Source organism: Daphnia pulicaria, chromosome 5, assembly GCF_021234035.1.
Source record: "Daphnia pulicaria isolate SC F1-1A chromosome 5, SC_F0-13Bv2, whole genome shotgun sequence".
Lineage (NCBI taxonomy): Eukaryota > Metazoa > Arthropoda > Branchiopoda > Diplostraca > Daphniidae > Daphnia > Daphnia pulicaria.
Window position 1 is genome coordinate 1,335,397 of NC_060917.1, and position 24,039 is coordinate 1,359,435.

Below are 24,039 nucleotides of genomic sequence, written 5' to 3' on the forward strand. Positions count from 1 at the left end.
AGATAATTTCGGCTACTATTTTCAGATATAAATATATTAGTCTAATGAAATATTTAAATATATCATAATAACCTTACGTTATCTATTGTCGGTATATGAAAAAGAAGTTTCTGTAAACTTTGTAGATGAAGTTTGCCGAATAAAATGAAATGGGTTTTTTGCCACCTTAAACAAAAAGATGTTTGTATATTCTAGAGGCTTGTGAACATAAGCTTCCGTAGTGTAGTTGGTTATCACGTCTGCTTTACACGCAGAAGGGCCTCAGTTCGAACCTGAGCGGAAGCATTCGTTTAAAAAAATTCTATTACTTTATTGAATGAAATATGTTTTAATTATTTATTTATTGTGGAATACTAAATAGTCTATGTCTGTCTGAAAACTGAAGACTTTTAATCTGATTTAATTTATAATCGAACTTCTAAAAGAGAAAAAAATCTATTGTGATAAGTAAAAAAAACTTTGTCAGTCGGCATTGATTGACACAGAATCTAAAAAAAATTACATAAATCATAAATACATACTTCTTGTTGAAAGTTCAAAAGTTTTTGGTTTTTCTTCCACTGGATCCAGGATTTGAGGATTGAATCAGAGAATGTAGTTTCGTACAGACCCATCCATACCCTAAGCAGCTATAGCTCTTATTCTTATATTCTCATACGCTTCCGTAGTGTAGTTGGTTATCACGTCTGCTTTACACGCAGAAGGTCCTCAGTTCGAGCCTGGGCGGAAGCACTTTTTTTTCTACATTCTATTAGAATGTATGATTTCGTTAATTAACAATTTCGAATGCATTTGCTATTTACCCATCTTTTATTATATTTAAAACTTTTTGAAGTAATTGGGAAACCGTTTCAAATGTATATGTTCTCAGTAGCTCATTCGATAGCGTGATGGACGTGATAATTCACACGGAAGCAGATGAGTGCGATGTGGCGTTCAAATCTGTATAAATGCAAATGTTCTTGATGATGATAATTTCGACGGGCGGACAGATCCAATTACGTGGTGATTCGTCGCATAATCTGAAAGAATTATTGCATTTTCTCGTATTACGATTAAAATTTATTAGGTAATTTCTAAGTGCTGGAAGCTCTTTTCTAAGAAAGAAAGTGCTGACTATTGAAATAGCAGTCAAATTTAACTCGCTTTTGTTAAAGCGAATATGTTCGAAAACACTTCCCCTTTTGTTGTTTACAGAAAGCATTGAAGCCTAGTGTAAACTGACGTGACTAGCATTTGCGTTAGGCCTGTATATAGGCTAAAGAAAAAGTTGAGAAAACTATCAAAACAAACTCGTTACCACGACAACATAGAGGCACCCTTATCTGCTCTGATTAGCAAGTGCTGGGTCTTCATAATGATAAGCCTCAGTTTCTATTGCGTTTACGTGTCTTTGATGGAAACACGTAGAGCTTACTTAAGGCCTAGGCTTGACAACAGGAAAAAATATTTTGTACATTCACCTCAGTTCTCAGTGGTTCGTTGACATCAAGTAACACATTTCCAGTTTCTTGCACAGCATTGCTATTTTCCGCGCTTCTGTTTGACAAGTATTATACAAATAATCGCGCACGTTATGGCTTCCACGGCTCGTAACGAACGCGAAATGGTTCTTAACGCTGGGAAAGAACTCAGTTCGACAACTGATCCATTGGAAAGGCTGAGGCTGCAGTGTTTACAGAGAGGCGTGGCTGGAATAAGAGATTTTGGACGGTAAGTTGTTTTCATTTATTTAACGGATGGCCCATTTAATGTTTCATGTTACATGTATCCCACTAAACTTGGACACTGTAGCCTATATGTACTACTGGTATGTATGAAATGATTTTTACAGGGCATTTCGCATATGGGATGATGATGGTGACCGTAAAATCAGCTACGAAGAATTTGTTAAAGGTTTGTCGGATTTCGGCGCTTCTTTAACTGCAACAGAAGCCCAGCAATTGTTTCATTCAATGGACAAAAACGGCAGCGGCTCTATTGAGTACGACGAACTCTTGATTGCTTTAAGAGTATGACTTGGATTCAACTTACTATCAAAGCATCTTAGAAGTATGATACTAATATTTGATTGGTCATGCAATAGCCTCCCATGTCACAATCAAGGATATCGCTTATTCTAGCGGCGTTTCAAAAGATGGATAAAACCGGAGATGGTGTCATTACTCCGGAAGATTTAAAAGGCGTTTATAACGTCAGGTAATTAAAATTTAAAGCCAATTTAAAGCTGTCCCGTGAAATTATGGGGGATGGATTCATGTTACGCAGAAGTCATCCCAAATTTATCAATGGAGAAAAGACAGAGGAGCAGATCTTCCAAGAATATTTGCGAACATTTGACTCTCCTAATGGTGACGGAAAAGTAAGTGATCTATAATTAGTACATTTTTAAACGAATCATTTGACTAGTAATTGATTTTTTAAAAAAGGTAACGCTACAAGAATTCGAAGAGTATTATGCAGGTGTAAGTGCTTCCATCGATTCAGACGTCTACTTCGATTTGATGATGCGTCAGGCTTGGAAACTCTAAGCCAACGGCAACTGCTAGCCCACTCGAGCATCAGTAATGCGAATGTCTATTTTAGTTAACGTGTCCTTTAAGCAAGTCTTCGATAAAAAGCCCACTAGTTGCTCACCGTCTCTGCCATCAGTTGACAAGTATTGACTGCATATATGCACCTCCATGTATACGAATGGACATGGTGTGGTGCATATTGTTATTATATTTGGGTAGTGAACCGTGAATTCCACGTTATTAGGGGTCGTTAAAAACCTAGGGGGAAAATGTTGGCAATAGTACACATCGTTACATTTAATTTTATAGCACTATGAGAAAAATACTGCTATGGTGCAACAATTTTTTAAAATAAAAATTGTTGATAGTCAATCCAATTATTTTTTCCACATTTACTTCCGTCGCAACATCATGATTACAAAAAATGGTGTTGAAGTTAATTTGATTTGCATCCCTTTCTGAACAACTAGTCGCATTTTAAAAGTTAAAAGAATATAGCTGTACTGTGTTCCATTCGACCCGCATCCATTCCAAAATTGGGAGAGAACGCTGTGACCTACCATAAACATCCCTAGAGCTATGTATTTCTTTCTACAGCAGTTTACCTGCGTCATGCCCATACAATGTTTTCGAGTTCTGTTTCATTGTAGGCTAACAAGTCGATTCTTGAGATAGTGCTCTCTTCAACCATAGCTCCAGGGTATAACGTGAAATCTGTTGTTTTCCTTCCAAACCGCCTTGGATTGGTTCACAAACTAGACATATCTGGTTGTGTTCGGATATTTCTGCTTTATCCGGTTTCTCTTTTCTCATTTTCTTTGGCCAGCCATGTTCCAAAGCCTGTTTCTGCCGATGCGTGATGTTCACGTGAGCGCCCTTTTCCAGTTATGCACGCAACTTTAATTATTAATACCAAATTACAAAATTAGAAGTATAGAGTGTAATTCCCAGAGTATCAACGATATTAATCCCCGAGTTGATAAAACTATCCAATATCTATAATAAGATTCCAGCTTTTCTGTAAGGCAGGAGAAGAGCTAGCGTGCTGGATGAAGCGATCAAACTTTCAATTGCTGTAATAAGTGGCGGCTAAATAGGTCGCCAGGCAGAGCGAAACTTGTATTCGATCTTCCCGATAGTCGACTTGTTTCCCTAACTTTCCTGATTGCCACTCCATTCAAAGTTGTCAACATGCGATAGAAACGATGCAGTATATTTGAGTCTTATCTTATATAGGCAACTCAGGAATACAAAATATAAGAGAAGTAAAAAGCGTTAGCACTATGACATTTCAAACTTGATCCTCGCGTGGGATGGACAACTGTGTAGATAACTAAAAAACTAATTGAGCGATGAAAGTTGCGTCGGGTCCGTTGAATTGTTGCGGATTTTGGAACGTTTCCCCCGTACGCAGGGCCAACCAGCAAGAAGTTCCGGGGCGTGTGCACATCAAAGCAGAGACGCCGACGGATGAAGTTGCCAGCGCGCCGACCAGCGCAGTCAAAGTGGTGTCCGGCTGTTTTCCGTTGAAGAGCAACACGTTACCGGAGAGCGTCGCACCAAACGGGAACCAGCAATCGTTGATTGCATACAAGACGGGATTGCCTCCCTGGACGCTACCTTTAAAATATTTAAATCGGAATATTTTTGATGTCTCCATGTCAGAAATCACAGCGGAATAGAAGAAAAGGTCATGTATACCGATCAGATGAATACTGTACGAATCGCGAGTCACAGTCAACTGAAGAAGTTTGTCCAGGTCTTCCCGTAACGACAAATCCTTGGGCGAGTTGATATGCCTAGCGCTAGTAACCAATCCGGCGTCACGGGCCAGGATCGCTGCATTAATAATGTTGATTCCGTTGGCTTTCATGCCGTTCAAATGACCGACGAGGGCAGAGCTGGCTAGCAGGTTGACATCTTCAGTCCCTTCGCCTGATATGTTTGAAAAGGTAAAAATAGCCTGATGCCATTTCAATCGGAAAAGCTGATTCAAAATTTAGTACCGCAGCAGATCAATTCCACGTTCGTTTCGGCTTCAGCTGGGCGACGATGTAAACTCCCCTCGGCCAGGGAGTTGGCCAAATAGCCCAGCGCTTGAGCTAGTTGCATCCAGGGCTTATTACGTTCGACCATTGAGCGGGCCAGGTTTGGCGCATTGGCAATGCCAACAGCTTGACGACCCTCTGCCAGGTCGATAAGTTGTTCGGCGATTTCCCGAGCCACTCGCTCCTGAGCTTCGACAGTTGAAGCGCCCAGATGCGGTGTGCAGACAACGCGCGGATGCTGGATCAATTGCCAGGTGGTCGTCCCCTCTTTCGGTGGCTCTTGGACAAAGACATCCAGGGCAGCACCTTTGCAACGATCGGAGATCAGAGCGTCCAGCAGGGCGGCCTCGTCGACGATCCCTCCGCGGGCAATGTTGATAATGCGCACCGTAGACTTGCAACGCTTCAGCGCTTCGGCATTGATTAGATCTGCGCTTATCAAAATACCTTGGATTAGAATTGAACTTGGAATTGGTGAACGGATGTCTCTTACGGTGCGTCTGAGGCATGTAAGGCGTGTGAACGGAGATGTAGTCGGCCAGCGGCCAGATTTCCTCCAATTCCATTTTGTCGACTTTAAATTCAGCCGCTGATTCTTTGCTAATAACAGGATCGTAGCCGATAGTCTAAATAACAAGTGATTAATCATTCAAGCTTCCGGTGCGAAGAATCGTTTGAAATATTTACCTTCATGCCGAATGCTTGCATTCTGATGGCGACTTCACGGCCAATTCGTCCCAGCCCGAGGATCGCCAAAGTTGAACCATGCAGCTCGTTACCCATGTAAGTTTTCCGGTCCCAAACTCCATTCTTAAGGGCGGCACAAGCCTGCGGTATGTGCCTGTCATCAAACAGTATTACATCATCTGCATTTTTAAATCCCTGGACATCCGTGTACTATATATATCTAATTCTCTCTTACCGACTAAGAGCTGCGATCATGGCACACGTATGCTCGGCTGCGCTCATCGTATTTCCCCCGGGTGTGCTGAATAATTTGAAAGAAAAAACAAGAAACCTCGTTATACACTGACGCGGAAACGGCCTGCTCACTCTTGCCAACAACAATCTCAGTCGATTCTACTGTTGATTTTAAATTGAATTATTTGTGCACTTACTTCATGACGAGGACGCCCCGACGCGTAGCGGCTGAAATGTCGACATTGTCCAGTCCCGTTCCAGCTCGACCCACCAAACGCAATTTGGTGGCGGCAGCAAGGACTTCGTCCGTCACTTTCGTCTCGGAGCGTACAATCAATACTTCGTAATTCTGTAATCACATGTATAAGGTAAAAATTCGTTTCAAAATTGAAAGAATCAATTAAACAATAGAGATCATATTGGAAAAGGGATCGGTACCTGAATCTCCTGTAGCAGACGCTCTTTAGTCCACTGTCGAGCATAGGTGACGCTTATGCCATGGTTTTGGAGAATCTGCGAACAAATCGGATCGACTGGATCGCTAATTAAAACTTGCTGAATATCCAGCGTCATGTTGCTGTCCGGATGTTGACTGTTAAAGTCAAGTTAAATTGAATAAACTACGTCGAAAAAAACCAAAACAAAAAAAAGTTAAAAAAAGCTTTTAAAAGTAAAATGGATGTTGCACACTGGAGAGAAGCTAAGCTAACCTCGAAAAGTGGTCTTCTTGAAAACTGAGAACCTCTCCAGTGTGCCAGTGGTTGCTTTTATACTTTTCGAAAAATACCAACCCATACCCTCTTTCGACCATAGTTTTTGTTGTCAAACAAAACGTCCACACTCGCGCCACCCAACGAAGTAACGCCACTTTGACTTATATGTAGTGGCTCCGGAGTAATTCCGTCGAAGTGTTTTCTTCTGTTCGAAAGGAGAAACGTTGGAAATCATTTCGCGACCTTTTAGGTGACGACAATGCGATCAGGACGAAGACATTACGCCCAACTGATGGATATAAAAGTTTCGTGCCATTTTTATTGCAGGTCTTTTACGCGTCCCCGAGGAACCGTTTCCTATAGCCCAAACGTTGATTGAAATAAAAGCAACATCATCGGCAGCACACACACAGAAAAACCAACATTAATTAAGGTCACAGTGTGTGAATGTGCACGGAGGTTGGAAAGTTGGTGCGGCTGATGAAACTTTGCCCCCCAGGGTCCGTCTCAAAGGGGGGCGGGATAGAGACAACTTTCCTGTGGGTAGTTTTCGGTGTATACATTCAATAGATCGGCTGGACCGCGAGTCCCAGAAAAGACGGACGACCTGGCCAATCTTATCTCTTTTTTCCGGAAATCGGAATATGTATAAGATAAACAGAAATAGAAGAGAAGTATTTCTCAGGCCAAAAACTCATTTAAGACGCAGAGAGATTTTGAAAAAAAACACGCGCATTAATCTGAAATCATTCCAACCATTCTGCTGCCGTCTTCGTCCATCCACAAGAGGTCGAATCAAAAGAATTCTCGACGAATCCCATCTATTCGTGCAATGCACAATAAAGCCCTGGATCGCGAGTCGTTATTGTGATAATAGTATTCGCCGCTTGTATTCCATTGATCTTCCAGTTCATCGCAAGTTTAAGATACATACCCTTTTTTTTAACAACGCTTATAATAATAATAATAAAAGAAAAAAAAAAGAATAAACAAATAAAAATAACAAAGCTGATGATACTCGGTGTGAATTGAGTCATTTCTGCGTTGAGAGTTGATGATGGTTTTCATGGGAAAATTTGTCTAAACAAAATGATAATCTCGTGTGATGACATTATAGTATAGCATCTTATGATAGGATGATATACATATAATGGAAAAGATGCGCATAATATGTCTATGAATCGATTATAGGCTGACGATATATAGGCCTACGATAGTTTTTTGTAGTTTTGAATTATAAATGTGAGAACAGGACCATCCTACTATGGCTGAGGAGCGTTGGAAACTGCAGCAGTGTCACGACGCCATTGAAAAACAAAGTGGCTCAATATGAATGCGGAGTGGCGTATAGATCAATATTAAATTTTTAACAAAAACGAACGATTCAATATAAGAAAACAGCTTGGAGGCCTGGGTAAACATTTCAAAATAAACGAGAAAGAATAAGATTAGATTGATGTAGGGGAGGATAAAATATTTGGGTCAGCAACCCACCCAGCGGTATAGAAAATGAAAAGAAAAAAAGGTCATGGATGAAGGGTCATGGATCGAGCCAAAAGACTCGATGGAAAAAATCATTCAAAGGAATTCAGGTCATACAAATTTTCTCTATACATTATACAGTTGGACCAAAGTTGATGACTTGACTGTCCTATAGGCGGTTTAAAAAATAACAGTTGTTCATCCTTCCGCCCTCTACATCAGATAGAGGAAAGTTTTTTAAGAGTCAAACGGGCGCGAGTTTTGAACGAAAGAAAAACCCAAAAAACCTTTTTATTTTTTTATTTTTTAAATAAATCGCTTTTTCTCCTTTAGCGTCGATATGAACTAGAGGGAACACTCTGCGGTTATTGAATCCTGCTGCTGGACGAAATTCGTCGGCCGTTGCGGCTTGATGGAGAAGGGCGAATTCAGGCGTTCGGGCAACTCTGGCGTGCTGTTGGATCTCACGCTGTTGGTCGGGCTTTCACAAGAAGTGACGGTGAGCGTGATGACCTCGGCGCTGTGCGCCTTGCGCGGCTCGCTGAGCGGCTCTTCGCAACTGCAACCGGAACCGCTGGCGAATTTCGGATGGTGAATCCCGCGCTTGTGATGGTGGCGTAGATGACTGGGGTCGTTCAGCTTCCGACAGTAGCCGATGGGTCGCTCGCAGCAGTCGCATGTGTCGGCCGCGATCGTGTTGGCTCGCCGGCTGGCGTATCCCTTCTGCCGGACGGCGGGCAACGGACTCCTCCCGACGATGATGCAATTCTGGTCCAGCCTACTCATCGATGTCGGCCAGTTGCGTCGCTCCTGAATCGTACAGCGTCGACACATCCAACAATCAAAGAATCAAGATCAATCAGGAAATCGAAAAAAATTCTCATTTGCAATTAAGAAGGCCATGAATATCATTCCAGACAAGAGTCTACAAAGTGCTTGGTGAACTCTAATTTGAAGGGAGGTTGAAATTTGCTGATATTGAAAAAAGTGAAAAGCGTGAATGGAAAATGGGAAGAGTGCCTATGTATGCCACACACAAATACGGCTCTAATATAAGACGGTGTAGTAACTGTAGTATGCGCTGTAGTAAATGTGCATATTGAAAATACATATTATTATGTAACGGTGCTCAATTTCCATAAGAAGAAAAACATCGTTGATTACCGTGTAAGCTTGCATTCTGGCCAATCTGGAATGGAGCTGGAACCAATGAAAACACAATGATTCAACGTGTGTCATCGTCAACAAGTTCACAACCGAATATTGGTTACACACATTTGACACATTAATAACGGCGCCCGTCTAAAGGCTCAGCACAGCACAGCACACACAGAGACACACATAGCAAAAAAACCCGCGCAAATATCACAAGCACTAAAATGAATATATCGAGGAACGATTAGAGTTCTAGTCTACTGCATTCAATGTTATTAGATACGACGAGGGAGATGTTATTTGAGATTGAGCCCCGTGTAGCGTGAACAATTCGCCGAGAAGCAATAGAATATATATATATATGGATGCCTGCTAGCGTGCTATGCCTTTATGCCCAGTGCATAAAGGCTGGCAAGGCTCTGATTCCTGGTACATGTATGGGAAAAGGTCGATCATCACGATGCAGAATCGAGTGTAAACGTCTTCCTAGCTCTTGTAGAGACACTCAGCCGCTCGCTGGAGCGTTTGAATATAATATCACGGCTAGAAGCAATGATTACCAATGCTATGGAATACATTTTCCATTCGATTCTCTCGCTCTCTCTAGCTTGATCCATTTCGTTTGAGTACTTGTGCGCTCACTATGCGCATCGCATTCATTTTGAGTGGGTTTTTGAATTTCCCGGCTTTTCTTTTCTTCACACAAGAGCCAATAAACAAACGTATCTACGTTCTAGGACATTGAACATGGCCAAACTCTTTTTCTTTACCCGTGAAGTAGTATGTGGGGGGATTGAACCTTCGAGACTTGTTTGTAATGTTACACAGCTGGATGTATCGAAACAATCTACTAAGGCAGATCGCTCAAGTTCAAGCTCACTGGAGCTGAGCGCACGAAATCAATTATCGCTAAAATGTGGCGTTCGGGATGGGCGATAGCTCCTTCCTCCTCGCATAAAAGTGGATATAAATTAAAGCGATTCGATGATATAACGTCGGTCGGTTCATCAAGTTGCAGGCTATAGACTCTAGGATCTCGATCCTGACTTCTGGTATATATGGTTTTAGTCGATAAATCAAGATGCCATGCACATATCGTTCTTCCTCTTGTGCCCTCCCCTCTTATCAACTGCTTAGAGCTCGATCCACATTTCCTCGACATATCCCTTATACATTTCTATTTCTCTCTCTCTCTCTCCGTTCGTTGATTTCCACCCGACTCGGGAGGGTATTGAAAAGAAGGGGCGTGAGTAGCGACTTCCGAGAAATCGGACTCGACCCGGTCACATCCGCTTACAAGCGCTCTCACGCACAAACATGTATACAGCGCTCCTATTTACAGTCTCTCTATCTCGAAATTTCCCCTCCCTCCCTTCCGAGTTCCGACACGCAGCTATTTTATAGTCCCGAAGCATAACGGAACGCGGGACACACAGAGGAACTGGTATAGTATATACCCGCTCTCATCGTGTATGTATCGTTGGGGAATTCCACTCAATTGACTTGGCATCTACAGAGCCACAGAGTGGTAAGAAAAAACCCAGCCAGGAAGTGACAGGAAGTTGGCGGAATAAAGGCAAAAGGAGAGAGAGAGACTTGGTCAGAAAGGATACAAGTCGCGCTAGTTTTGCCATCAACAACCCGTAAAAATTCCCATTCCAATGCTGCTGACAAGAGTTCGTTCGTTTCAGAGTGAAGTAGCTATGCTGGTAGATTTTCAACGTCGTCGCTTCTTGTTTTTCCCGATGTTCTCGCAACGTACGGAACAACTCACGGACTTTAAGTTGTTGCTGTGACTCGGTTTTCCCATTGACTGCGAGGCAACGACGAGTCTATCAGGCTGCGGATAAGTTGCGCCAAAGGGGCGCACAGCACACGACGTACTTCCAAAAGTCTTAATAGAGAGACTGTGGCGCAACGAAAACTTTGGAAGGGGGAATCAAATAATATCAAAGGGCTGGTGCTGGGCAACTGGGAAGAGATGGGCCAGTTCCAATGAAGGGCGAAACTCTGCTCACAGCTGACCCTCGTTCGGATACAAAAAACTCGCCTTTTATTTGATCGATCAATCAACGTCTGAATGTTATCCCGATGTTATACTGTCTAATAGCTTCTAAAAGGAAACGAAGAAGAGAGAAACAAGGGGAGAGAATGAAGGAGGAGGATCGTATTTGTTCTCCTACGCTGAAGATAATCTGATCGGAACCATGAAATGGAGTTTGGCGTCTTTATTCTGTTCTCAATTTATTTGTTTTTCTTTCTTCCCACTTGGCGATCCTTCCTGGAGATCTCTCAGAAGAATTGCAGCTATAGTGGATGGATCGTGCCGGGGGCGTAAGAGCTGCTAATTAATCATAGCGATGTACTGAAAAATGTCAAAGAGGTCACGGGAGAAGAAATGGATATCTCCCGCGTTCTCCACCATACGTTATACACATTTAATCCGATTGCCAGTTCAATTATATTGGACTCCCGTGAAATATATATACGAGCAATTGCACTGTACTGTAGGCGACCCATTTCAACTGCGGATTAATTCCTCGGGGCTATATATGCGCGCACACAAAAGTCCAAGGGCTTATGCATCAAGATGAATGAGCATGGAGCGTTTGATGAACTCACCATGAACTGGTTGCGGCGGATGGCGGCCGGATCGAGTGAGACGAACTTGTTGGCGCTGACGTGAACGGCCGACGGCGGAACGGGCGGCTGAGATTGCGACAGGCTCGACGACGGTAAAAGTTGCGACGGCTGCGAGAGCTGCAGCGGAGTCGGCGACGGCGAAAGGCCGACAATGACCGGCTCCTCTTCCTTGAACACGGGCTGATAGGGCAGCAGCATCCGTATCTTGCCCCAGCGATGGAAAAATAGCGCAACGGCAGCCACCCAAACTGCAATGAAATTCCCAACGGAAATCAGCCAATAAATCCGCGTGCACAAAAAAAGGAAATAAATACATAAGACACGACAGGGTATAGTAGGTAGAGATCAAGAAATCCATTCGAATTTCACTGCTCTTGTGTTCCAGTCGGACAATGTCACGTCAAAGGAAAGACGAGCGAATGGAAATCGTACCGGGAAAGAAAAGCCGGAAATACCAAAGACCGAGATTGACATATGCTATTGAAGCCAAAGAATGAAAAAGAAACGATCGATATAGAGTGCAACCAGCAGACGGTTTCCTCTTTTCTCTAAGATTTTCTTGTTGTTGAAAACGGGCAGGAGATAATAGAAAAAAATAAAAATTTTAAAAATTGTTTTCTTTTTCTCCCCTACTAACGTGAGTGGTTACGTCATTATACGGGAGATTCTATAGAGCTGATGCTGCCAGCTCATCATTACAAGTAAATAAACCTTGCACAGTTGAAGAGAGATGGATCCAGAACCCGAAAGATTCTCTCGAGTTGAGAGGATCTATTTAGCTGAACGGATATCTATAATTCTATATCTCCATCATCTATCTGTGTTCCACATTTCAGCTATGATCCCTATAATTCTCTAGAAACAAAGATGGGCCAGCCATCGCTGCTGCTATATAAGAGCTAGGACTTTTGTCGATGCACAATAGATATAGCTTAGATGGCCACGGAACACTATACAGCGTCGAATATCGCCAGCCTCCGACCTAATAGAGAACCAATCTAAAGAAAAATCTGACCATCTCTTTCTCCGTCCAGATGGGACGCCATACAAAACAAACAAAATAAAAAACAAATATCAAATCAAAACGCGGGGAATCTCTTTTTGGACGGCAGTGATGCGCTGCTGCACTTATATAGAGACAAGTAAATAGCAGCGGACGAGCGGGCTGAAGATCAAATGACCACTTTTAGAAACTGCGTCAAAGGTCGGTCGCAGTTGCTCTATATTAGACAACTTGATTACCTTCCTCTGCCGCGCCCGCCGTCGCTCTCGATCTCCTAGCTCTTCTGGCAGCACATATAGCAAAGTAACCTTTTCGTGTGTGTAGGTCGCCACACACAATATTTGAGATTGCGGAAAGCACTCACACACACACACAACACAGACACGAGGCTACAACAAAAAGGCAAGACGTTGTCTACGATGACTTTTGAAATTTCACTATACACATATAAAGTCTCGTCCTCCCGTTGACGCTCGGCAAACTTGAGAGCAGGCAACGACACACACACTATAACGCTATCAACGTATATTTAATACGGAGTGGAATATAGGGAGCCGGAATATATATAGGATTGGATAGCGCCTGCTGCACACACACACACAGTTGGGATACAATTATTCCCCTATCGATCGCACTGTGGGTAGGGAAATCATGCGGAGCTTATAAGACAATAGAGAACCCCCAAAAATAAACGAAACGTGAAATAGACAAAAATTGAGGGAGGAAAACTTGTAGAGAAAATCGACATGGCCACTCGGGCTTAATTGAATATGAGGTGCGGTTGCCTCCTTGTGATTATATATTTCCCGGCGCGGATGGATGGATGGTATTCCGTGTCGCCAAAATCCGTTTTCAGAAAAAAAAATAAGACAATACGCGATAAGACGCCCCATAGCACGACGTCCTATTTTCTACCTCAACTCTTTGATATGTCATGTGTCTATAGACTGCGCGCGGTGCGTGACACCGACGAGTGACGAGCTGCCAAGGTGATAAATCATGCGAAATGTTCTTGTCGACATAATGAGATGTCAAAAACAAGAGGTCGACAGTTTTTATCAGCATTATTGGACGGGTTTCGGGACCTAATTGTCATTCACTAATTATAAGACAGCGGTTTTGTCTCCCAATCTAAACTTTTCTGTTCTTCGCATTCATTTCGGACGTTTTCTTTTATTATTGGAATAATAAATGAGATTAATTATTTGTACCAAGGCGCAGCAGCAACAGCGCTATATGTCGTTTGAATATTAATTGCGCTAAACAAGACGGTCGGACAGCAGACAGACGGTAACACGTGACTTACCGATGAGGACTAGGATGACGATGCCGACTTCTTCTCCGCGGACGTACACCACCCCGGCGCTGTTGGCTGTCGGCGGGAATCGGTAATCAGCCAACCCGACGACGGACGTGTAATTGCCGGTGAGGCGGTTGTTACGATACGGGCCGGAAGAAGGTGAACGCGGCGGAGGTGCGATGAAAGTAGGCATCATCGGGTACGTACTGGGGTCGCCCACGGTCCCACCGTAAGAAGGATATGATGGTGGGGACAGGTAGGCGTCGTCTCTGGAGTCGGGCGACGGGCCGGCCGAGACGACTTGCGACAAGGAAAACCGGACGGGCTGACTCCTGACGCGAAGGCCTTTCGTCACACTCGTCACTCTGATCATGTAGTCGCTGCCAGGCCTTGCCCAATTTGAGGTGTCCCCAAAGAAATTGGATTGAGACAGGTTAGTTACATAATTGATAAAGGCATCCGAAATTATTATTACGCAAGTTCCTCACATTATGACGTAATGACCTTTGGCAAACGTTTCAACTCGTTTGTCACACATACAAAGTAACAATTGGTGCGAAGTTGAAAAGGATTTCACGCTAGAGTAATCTGCGACTTGTGTATAACTGGACTTATTTCCTTGAGTTGGAAGATAATTGAAAACACTTTTGACGAACGAAAGACACACCTTGTTGACATGCGCCAATGTGCGTGTTTCAATTAGCTGCTGACGAGAAAGAATATAACGATCGGCATTGAAGAAACAAAGGAGGGAACAAAAAAAAATCTATTCAACTCTGACATTTGATAGTATTATAACGCCGGCTCAACTCTGCACATCAGCGCAACTCTCTCGTGACAATATGCAACTTTCCATTCTCTGCGCTGTCTGTGCCGGAATCGTCCTCTCTTCTACACTTATTGTTGGTTGTTTGAACTTTTCCCCCCCACTTTAATCTTGGCTATAGCCTTATATATGCTACTATAGAGTCTACTATGCTGCGCAGAAAGATCAACACACAAACAAAAACGGTAATGTCGGCTGCACCGTTCACTGCTCTACACATTAGCTGTGTAATAGTAAAAGAGGTGAAACTTTGGTTTCAACGAATCCGAAATGAGCATTTGAAGAACTATAGCAGAGCGTATAACGACCTTTCATCACGTATTCACCTTTGTAAAATTTGTATAACACATAATTGCGTCGCTCGTCGCGCTCCTATAAGAACACAACGAGCTTTTCGGGTGCACAGGAGGATGGTGCCGAGCCAATGGAGATTATAGGCGACACACGACACTTGCAAAACTTGGCCAAATTGCAGAAGTGTTTTCCCTCGAAGGAAACTCTCGTGTCTGCTCCAAGAATTACAGTAGTAGACGGCAGCGGGTATGATGCAATTATAATTCTAGCACAATTTCTTTGTTTGTCGATGTGTGTTGTCGACCGCCGCCATTCCCATTCATTGAGCATACATACGTATACAAGTATAAGGAAAATGTACTTTTTTTGTTTCAATTTCATACCCATAAAACATGGGCCATTCAAACTTGGCTTCCCGACAGATAATCCATATCTGCAATGGTACAACATATTTTGCAACCATAGCGTCACGACTCTATATATGTTCAAACACGACAACTGCTGACGCAGTAGACTGGAATTATTCCCTTGACCTACAACAGTTTGGTTTGTTATTTTTTACCTTAAGTCGCTCAGAATGTATGACGTCACGTCTGACGGCACGGCGATGATCATCCTCTTCCTATACAAACCAAAATAGAACGCACGCGAGATATGTCATTTATACACTGTAAACCATCGATTCGCGGGAATGATTTGAATTATAGCGCCCAAAAAAAATAAATAGTAACCTTTGGCGATAAGGCCGATAGGTGATCTCAAGCCGGAACGGCATCATCGGGTTCTCTGTCGTTTGATTCGTCGAATTCATCTGGTCGTCCTCTTGGTCGGCAAAGAGTGACCAGGTGACTAAGGCGGACGATTCGCTCAACTCGCGGACGGTGACGTTGAACGGAGTCACCCGGTGCGATCCGACTGATGGAACATAACAAGAACATGACACTGTAAAAATATTGGGGCGCCATCAGTGCGTTGGCGGACAGAGTTGATATGATAAACCATCATATTATGATGCTTTTATTATTATATATACCGACAAGGAGCAGGTGGTGCGCTGTTATCCATAATCCGAGAGCGACGGCGACGGCACTTCTTGCACAGCAGACCGGTGGCGGCATGATTTGATGATGTTGTGGTTGGATTGATGAGGGGGAGACAGGAAAAGCGACGTGGCAAGGCGTCGGGTCTTCTGTCGTCTCTTTGCCAATCAGCTCATTGTAAAGCGACGACAGCAGCAGCGACCATCCGCAGCAATGGGAGAGCACAGCAGGTTGACGTCGATGGTGGTTTCCCTTATCTAGTAGGCGATCGATTGTGAGCGTGTATATGGAGTATTTTTTGGGGGGTAATCTATAATATATATAGTCCGAACCCCGGGTCGGGTTGTTTGCACTGCGAAACAACAGATGTCGAATATCGTAATGGCAGTTGGTTATGTATGGAAAATCTTTACTGTGTGAATTGCAACGACTGCATTATTATTATTACATGCGACACGATGGGCGGCAGTTACACACACATTTTCGCCTCAGCAGTGACTTGGCGTCTCTTTTTTGTTTCTTTCTTGATCGATATCCGATACGTACGAAACTTTAGATGGGCGCGCACACGTGCCGGGAATCTCACTTTTAACGCGGGAATAGCCACATCTCTTTATATAAAATGTTTTGATTTGATTCGATTCCCCGCTATGCGTTTTCAAACCCCATTTGACACATAGCCGTCCCGCTCATATTAGATTAAATGAAAACAAAGGTAATTCGACGGGGGAAACCCCACCATAGAAGCAGAACACATCACACGACAAAAAAAAAAGGACGAACCTAACGTGAAACGGTAGACACAAACACGTAAGTATATAATACATATCCCCCCCCCCCTCACGGTTAATCTAGCTTGCCAACGACTGTGACAAACCTCGACGTGCGGCGCCTTTGGACCCTTGCGTGAAATGGAGACCGATGTGGGTCCATTCAAAGTGCCGCCCGGCGACGTTGATAAATTGATAAATTAATTGGAAATGGCGCCAAATCTCTATATCTCCAATGCTCCCCCGGCGGGCGTCGACGCTATAGCCAGTCAAAGGCTCGCGGGCATTTGTCAGTCGGCCCGTGTGTTGAGTGTAAGTGACACGAATTTCGCAAGGAGAGCGGAAGGACGTCAGGTACAATTCATCACTTTGCTTGCAAGGGTGGAAAATATGCAGACTCGTTGAAGCGTATGCCGCATGTACGTTGGACCCTTGCGGAATAAAGTACACGCTGCCTGTTTAACATGCAGACGAAGCGCAGCAGCTGTGCTGTGCCCATCATCAAAACTCTCAAGGCGGAAGAAACCTTACACGTGATGAGCGCGAATCGGAAAAAAATCAAGCGACATGCGACGTAGAACTCTATATGTATTCAAAACAGATGAAAACCATCAGTCGAACCCCCAAAGACTTTCAATTAGATTATCAGTTTTTGACAGCAAATAAATTCAAACTCCCGCCCTCGACGGTATTTAGACATAAAAATATAAGCAGCATATGTAGCAGGGGTACGTCAAATAAGATGTACACTCTGACATTTCAAGATTATCAAAGCAATTAGTTGCGACGTGTACCATATTATGCGTATTAGGTATAGTATATAGCGGTCTCCTATTGATTGCTAGTCTGGTAGTTTCCTCCTGGCCTTTCATAGCGTATATGCGCTCCTTTTATTCCGTGTTTTCTATAGGGGGGGAGAACGCGCATCATCACTTTGATGCGGCTGCTGATGGCGCCCATATGTATTTTTCTTCCTTTTGCTTTTGCTTTTTTTCTATTTTAGGTTGATCAAGTGAGTGCCGAAAAAGGTGGCAAACGTACCCCGGGCTCCTGCGTACACACCACAAGGCGAATAAAAAGCGAACGTGACTGGATGACTGCTGCTCTAGGGGCCTAGAGAAGAAGGAAATGCTTCTGCAAGTATATAGCGGCTATACACAGGGGCCAAGCTTATATCGGCACGTACCAGATATAAAAACCTCTCCGGTTTTTCTTATCATGGCATTAACGCGTATATAGATGTGTTATACACACACACACATACACACATGCTTTGCAAATTAACGGCTGCTGTGACTGCAGCATTGGGTTTTGACGAAAATAGAATAACAACGTCCCTGCGGTCGTGCATGCTTTATCGCTGATGACCGAATCGACCATTTCTCTTCATCAAGAGTTCCTTATAAGCGGAAGTAATAAGTGAATATTAAAAGAACACACACACACAGCATCACAGAATAGAGGTAGCAGCCTAAAGTATATAGTTTAATAGGTTGGACTTACGTGGATGTGTCGTGTAAGCGCTCGATGATTGGAGATGACGAGGAAAAGAAACCAGCCGAGCCAACACGGATGAGAAACTTGGTAGTTGTACAGTTCTACAGAAAACCCACCCGTCGTGTCAATTGCAGCTATTGCGGGGAATAGAGAGAGAGAGTCAACTAATCAATCGAACGGACTTTTGCTGCTGCTGGCCAGCCAACTTTCAAAGAGTAAAAAAAATAAACAGCGTGTAATCCACGGTCATAACTTGGCTGTGCCAGGGCTTGTTCACTCTCTGAACCACCACTGCACTATGTCGATGGCACACACCGCCCGGGTATATACTATGCTGGCAGTCCCCCCGATCGACGACTCCGCCCATTTAGCTCCACCTCTCTCTCTCTTATTCTGTCCCTCGTCTCGATATATAATGCCCGTGACCGATAGATTGTACATCGGGAAAAAAACTCGTTCACAAGGCGAGTGCGTCGCATTTGAAGATCAGCAGGGGATTACTCTTCCGCTTTTTTTTTCTTGTCTCTCCTTAATGCACCGCGCACTTTAGGCCTGCGGAAGACTCTTCTCTCTCTGTGTGTATATATATATAGACCTGCAATTGATCACTGAAGCTGTATTAACGAGGTCTATATAGCGCCGTCAAGTTTGAATCTGAAAGACATTCAATTCATTCGACCGCTGTTTCCTTTCGGTTAATATTTCACAACGAATGTATTTTCGGGATTTATTTATGTATAGGATTGTAGAATATTTCATAAAACAATGTCAAAGACCGTATGTTGCGTAATAACCCCTAGACTCAGTAGTCACCTGCGTCAGAACGGTATACGCCATTATTCAATTTCTTTTTGTTCAGCGACCGATGTAAGTCGTAATTGGTAAATGGTGAACAATCATCGAAATGGGTGCAATCATTAAGTTAAATAGAAATTTCCATGTGAATGGGCACGTGTCCTGCGGTGCTGCTCCTATATATACACACAATATTATTCTCTCTCGTTGCAGCTCATGTAAGCGCTTTGCCCATCATTTTCCCCTTCGGCCGACGACAAAAGTTGCGCATCAGGGTATAACCCAATCCGATGTTGTCTCCTATAGATGACCTACAGTTGCGTTGCCATTAGGATTGGACTCGGAAAAAAACAAACACCTGGGGGGCAGATAAGAAGAGATTTCCAGTCACCGTCTCGTGTGTCATTGATTAAGGAGAGGAAGATATAAAAGCAGACTGTGTATAGATTTATCCAGCAGCAGGCTTCCGACCGGAGGGGGGCAGATGTTAGCGTTGTCATAGCTCCCGCTCCAACAACAACAATATCCCCCAAACAAATCTGTGGATAGACGAAGAAAACCTCAGTCGAATGCTGGGCGACTGGCTGTACATATCAGGATGAAGGGGACGATGAATTGTTGATTTTTAATGTCTGCTGGTCTCGCTCAATTTTGCGGGATATCTGGACGCGTGCACACGTATACGTACGTATAATATGATACCGCTCTATAGTTTGACGTACAGAATTTCAGATGAGATGACCAGCGCGTGCTATATACGGTATTTGTACGATTGTTGATCTTTCCGGGGCCGGGTTTTTTAAAGCTGAAAAAGCTCTGTGACGAATGTTTCTTGTATTTTGACAAGCCATTTCAAACATTGCGCGGTTCGGTGATGTTCCTCTAATTATTCTCTTTGTTTTCCACCGCATCACAGCAGGAGTAATCAAGTTGTCCTTGTAGTAAATTTATAGCAGCGCCCACGGTGCGCACCAATAAAAACTGATAGTTTCTCTCTTTCTTTTTCTTTTTTTCGACGAAAGGAAAATGGGAAGAACGAACTGTGCCATTTAGAGACCTAGGCAGCCGCCATGAGAGAGACTGTATGGAACCTTGAGTTTTATCATAGGTAAGATGGCATAAACGTCCGGGTGTGAACGTGTTTCCAAGAGAACGGAAGCACTTCTCTGCTGCATCGTATAGACATTATGTAACATCGTATAATATACTGTCTAATGGACAAGGTGACAGCCGGAAGAAGTTTTAGTGCGAAAAGCTATAATATATTACATGTACTATATACGAACCGGGTTATACACGCTCATATATACTGCAGCGTGCATCAGCGCTGTATTATATTTCAAGGCGCGGTACAGGGCGGCGCAGCATATAGTCCCGTCAGCAGCGCGTCGTATCAGATCCAAGATAAGCAAATGAATCAAGAGATGTCTTCCCATTTTTGCACTCAGCTAGATATGAGGATATGCTATACTATATACCACTCGCGGCTATATATAATAATAAGTAACCGTATTATAAGTCTCCACGTCGACCGCGAACGCAGGTGTTTTACCCATTTCGTGTAATAGAGTCTCACTGCTGTTGCCATGGCTACTGACCTTTATTGTAGTGGATATATAGCCTTCGAGTACAGTATTGCACATATAGGCGAGACAGCTTTTGAAATAGCTCGCCGACCACGTAAAAAACCACACCCAGCACACATTGACAGTTAAAAGTTCGATCGAACGAGCCATTCGATAAGTTATGCGGGTGATAATGTCTTTAGTTTCCATTAATTTTAGGACGATCCAGACAAACTGATAGGGGGGATAATTATACTGCATCAAAGTATATGATGATCGTTATTAAGTTAATGAAAATTAATTTCGATGCGGAATCTGGCAGCAAACGGCTTCGTATAGCTGATGTCAAAGGTACAAATTGATTTCAATATTCAAGGAGGGAACTGAATTTTCTCTGATATAACAAAGCACTCTCTCTAATATAACTCGATTTGGGGAATTGGACTTGTTAACCGGGAGTAAATTCATTTACCCAGGTACACTAAATAGAGCCAGCAGCTCCAAAATGACGGTCTCGGTGAGGTAATCTAGCTTTTACGGTACAAATATATTTCGCCCAATACAAATTCTTATGGTGATTGAACATTTGTATCGCTGTAGACTTGTTATCGTATTTGATGCTATGTAGGTGTACAATGTTACCGATCTGAAGCTCCTGCCCTGATGTGCTAACCAAGCCCACACAAGTGTGTTGTAACTGGAAGTGAATAGAGCGTAACGCATTTAGATGGCTTATTCCGCTTCGACGAAACGCTTTCATAGTCATAAAAGAACCTTGCCGTTTTCATGGTCTTCGGAATCCAGATCGATGCACTTTTATTTAACATTCACGAGCACCAAACTGATGCGCTGCGATATAGGATTTGCTGTAAGGTAGTTATAAAATAAGAGTAGAGCAACAATTTAATAGCTTTGCCTAATTTACTAGAGATTCCTAACTTTGGTAGCGCCCATCGAGAGTGCATAAAACATTTTTTATCTCTCTCTCTATACGTGTTCTCATTCACTTCCCTTTCATCCTGTTACAGAAAAGCAAATAATTCGACGCAATCAGCGAGTCCATAAAGTAGAAACGCGAGTTGGAATCAAAATCAGGAAGAGGATCGAGGAATCAAAAGACGGGATTTATAGACTAGTTTCTTTGGCTGCTGCTGAGCTTCGTTGCATGATTGCAAACCCATCCAACTGTAATGGCCTATCCAAGTGCAAATAACTTTCATCCTCATTTTGTTTCATTACAGTCTTGTCAAACATCACGCAATGTGACAGGTTTATTTTACAGGCCTATATACAGCCTAACAGAAGAATCCAATGAAATGGTCTATTTCGTACCTCTCTCTAGAAAGTGGAAACGGTAAACTTGATACACATAATAAGGTATTATTTTTTCTATGTGAATGAATCCTGAATTGCCGTTGTTCTTCTCCGGTTGCAAGAAGCCAAAGAAGTCGCGGAATTGTACGGAATTGTGTACAATGTTGGGCGAGAAGGTGATCGGCATAATATGGGTGGGACGAGCGGATCGAAAACATCACGACATTGTCCATGTTGCACTTATAGTATTGTAATAAAAAGACAGGAATATAATATGGATCGACTATATAGACTTGTTACGTAACAAGTGGGTGTAAACCAATGATGCCATTAAGGCAGAGATCTCAAACTTTCTCCTGGGAAAAAGAGTAAGAGTGAGGTAAGTCAATGAGTGATGTGGAACTTGAATTGCATATCGGGATTACGTCATTTCATACTCATCTACATACTTCGAGCCCTGGTTGGTATAGCAGAAAAAGGTTGAACATGCTACGACAATGATTTGACTCTGAGCTGTAAGGGCCACACTATACCGCCGACTGCATGTACATTTATTACATCAATGGACCACGCATCGACTGAAGGAGAAATCTTTTAGCGGCGACTTTGTGAAAACAACAACATATTATTTGCGAACGGGGACCGAAACCGCAGCTGAAGGGCAGAAATTATTCAAAAAGGGTAGACCGATCAATCGATTCAACTTAAGATGTCGACAAACAACCAGTTGATGTAATGACCGTCATCATATCAATAAATTATAGGTCGATGCGATAGCGTGCAGGTCGTATCTTCTAGGGCGGAATTTTTTTTTTCTTCCCTGTTCCGAATTGATTGCCAGGCATCAGTAATGTAGACCCTCCCACTTGCTATTCAGTTCATGGCAATGGACTCGTTCCAACAGTCGTTCCCGTCCAGTATAATGCAGTGTTGGCTATGCCACACAAGTTCACGTCCTAATTTTGTGACGCCAAGTGATTGAGCTCGAAAAAATGATGAATTATCTATTACGATATTCTCGTGCGTTCCTGTTCAATATTCTTTGCTAGAACGAATGCTGTTAATCGATTATTCAAATTCAAATGACGTGATCGATTGTTGAAGTTCGCGATCATTATTCAACTCAGATATTCATTGTTTCTCCTCTGATCTTAAATTAAAAAAGAAAAAGGATCCTTGTATGGAAACACAAATGTGACTGACACAAAAATTCAATTGAGTCAAACAACTGCCATCTATTGTATTTTATGTTCATCCAAAGCACTTTCACACACAGAAATTGTCAGTTACCTGAATTAGCATGGTACTACCAGAAGGGCTGCTTGTGATTTTTATTTCATAAAAAAAATAAGACAAATAGCGTAAGAGAGAGATGGACTAACGAACGAGCAAAAGAGCAAGCAGGTCCTTTATTACTCCTTTTGTGCTTGCTGCTTTTACAGTCGAGCTGGTAAAAGGGCAACGCCGCTTCAAAGTTCTCACAGACACAGAAGTTCGTCTGCTCAGTGCAGTTAGGACTTAGGAGGCGTCACCGCGTCAATAGGTTCATAGCGTAGAGCGCACATAGCACGTAGCAGATCTGCAGATCCGCGACTCGAGAGGCCATCAGCAGATATTCATATATTATTTGATATGGTTGATTGTAGTGATTGTAGTGACTGGCAAATAATTCCGTTCACGCAAAAGTTTTCTTTTTTTCTCGATTGCCTAACCTGTGTTACCGATAACTGATGCGCGAAAAAAAAGTAAAGTAAAATATTTCGCGCTAGATTTCGCGCTAGATTTCTTGCTATCTAAGCGCGCAGGTCATTAACGATTTATCCTCGATTCACTGCGATGCGCTAAATTTAGCGCAATTCATTTCTTCATATTATTTATACGAAACGCGCAAGCGCTTTTAAATTAACACTTATCGCTACTCACGCGCATAGAGCTAAATTTAATTAAAGGGGCGCTAAATATTTATTTTAGCGCTTGTTTGCGTTTCGTAAATTTACGAAAAAGTCGAAGAGATCCAATTCGCGTCCAGAAGACCAACGAGTTGAAAAGTCACATCGGAAAATACGGCATCGGCAGGAGGAAATTCCAACAATACCGAAACATCTTCTTCAACCTCTTTTCCCTTTAAGAAGCTCTTAATTGGCTGCTAAGAGTGAA

The 24,039-nt window shown here is 42.9% G+C and overlaps 3 protein-coding genes and 2 non-coding genes across 9 annotated transcripts; 3 read left to right on the forward strand and 2 right to left on the reverse strand.

Annotated features, from left to right (window-relative positions):
• Window positions 1-211: 211 nt before the first annotated feature.
• Window positions 212-285, forward strand: Trnav-uac. Its single transcript has one exon. It is a non-coding gene; the product is annotated as a tRNA-Val (tRNA).
• Window positions 286-658: 373 nt separating this feature from the next.
• On the forward strand, window positions 659-732 carry Trnav-uac. The gene has a single exon. It is a non-coding gene; the product is annotated as a tRNA-Val (tRNA).
• Window positions 733-1,392: 660 nt separating this feature from the next.
• Window positions 1,393-3,190, forward strand: LOC124341333 (calcyphosin-like protein). The gene is made up of 5 exons (XM_046794397.1): window positions 1,393-1,713; window positions 1,835-2,012; window positions 2,087-2,199; window positions 2,269-2,362; window positions 2,430-3,190. The coding sequence occupies exons 1-5, from the start codon at window positions 1,577-1,579 to the stop codon at window positions 2,529-2,531; spliced, it is 624 nt and encodes a 207-aa protein (XP_046650353.1). The 5' UTR covers window positions 1,393-1,576; the 3' UTR covers window positions 2,532-3,190.
• A 523-nt stretch (window positions 3,191-3,713) lies between these two features.
• LOC124341015 (D-3-phosphoglycerate dehydrogenase-like) lies at window positions 3,714-6,249 on the reverse strand. 2 transcript variants are annotated; one of them, XM_046793896.1, is made up of 9 exons: window positions 6,196-6,249; window positions 5,924-6,105; window positions 5,683-5,834; window positions 5,487-5,552; window positions 5,252-5,405; window positions 5,058-5,190; window positions 4,523-4,993; window positions 4,218-4,451; window positions 3,714-4,136 (listed from the first exon to the last, which is right to left on the reverse strand). In XM_046793896.1, the coding sequence occupies exons 2-9, from the start codon at window positions 6,056-6,058 to the stop codon at window positions 3,850-3,852; spliced, it is 1,632 nt and encodes a 543-aa protein (XP_046649852.1). In that variant the 5' UTR covers window positions 6,059-6,105; window positions 6,196-6,249; the 3' UTR covers window positions 3,714-3,849. The 2 variants fall into 2 exon arrangements, with proteins under 2 accessions (XP_046649852.1, XP_046649853.1); XM_046793897.1 differs by having other exon boundaries at window positions 5,924-6,077; window positions 6,196-6,208.
• Window positions 6,250-7,060: 811 nt separating this feature from the next.
• LOC124341045 lies at window positions 7,061-18,489 on the reverse strand. Of its 4 annotated transcripts, none has more exons than XM_046793940.1 (8): window positions 18,215-18,489; window positions 15,935-16,293; window positions 15,633-15,816; window positions 15,464-15,523; window positions 13,788-14,170; window positions 11,458-11,726; window positions 8,845-8,880; window positions 7,061-8,490 (listed from the first exon to the last, which is right to left on the reverse strand). In XM_046793940.1, exons 2-8 carry the CDS (start codon window positions 16,017-16,019, stop codon window positions 8,026-8,028), a joined length of 1,482 nt encoding a protein of 493 aa, XP_046649896.1. In that variant the 5' UTR covers window positions 16,020-16,293; window positions 18,215-18,489; the 3' UTR covers window positions 7,061-8,025. The 4 variants fall into 4 exon arrangements, with proteins under 4 accessions (XP_046649896.1, XP_046649894.1, XP_046649895.1 ...); XM_046793938.1 differs by having other exon boundaries at window positions 15,633-15,843; XM_046793939.1 differs by having other exon boundaries at window positions 15,633-15,843; window positions 15,935-16,193; window positions 18,211-18,489.
• Between the last annotated feature and the right edge of the window lie 5,550 nt (window positions 18,490-24,039).

Coding starts and splice junctions, on each gene's coding strand:
- LOC124341333 (XM_046794397.1), top strand. CDS start 1,577: ATGGCTTCCACGGCTCGTAACGAACGCGAAATGGTTCTTAACGCTGGG. Junction 1,714..1,834: donor GGAATAAGAGATTTTGGACG/GTAAGTTGTTTT, acceptor TGATTTTTACAG/GGCATTTCGCATATGGGATG. Junction 2,363..2,429: donor CTCCTAATGGTGACGGAAAA/GTAAGTGATCTA, acceptor TTTTTAAAAAAG/GTAACGCTACAAGAATTCGA.
- LOC124341015 (XM_046793896.1), bottom strand. CDS start 6,058: ATGACGCTGGATATTCAGCAAGTTTTAATTAGCGATCCAGTCGATCCG. Junction 5,835..5,923: donor GTCTGCTACAGGAGATTCAG/GTACCGATCCCT, acceptor ATGTGATTACAG/AATTACGAAGTATTGATTGT. Junction 5,191..5,251: donor TGCAAGCATTCGGCATGAAG/GTAAATATTTCA, acceptor CTTGTTATTTAG/ACTATCGGCTACGATCCTGT.
- LOC124341045 (XM_046793938.1), bottom strand. CDS start 16,019: ATGCCGCCACCGGTCTGCTGTGCAAGAAGTGCCGTCGCCGTCGCTCTC. Junction 15,844..15,934: donor GCACCACCTGCTCCTTGTCG/GTATATATAATA, acceptor ATATTTTTACAG/TGTCATGTTCTTGTTATGTT. Junction 8,491..8,844: donor CCAGAATGCAAGCTTACACG/GTAATCAACGAT, acceptor TGTACGATTCAG/GAGCGACGCAACTGGCCGAC.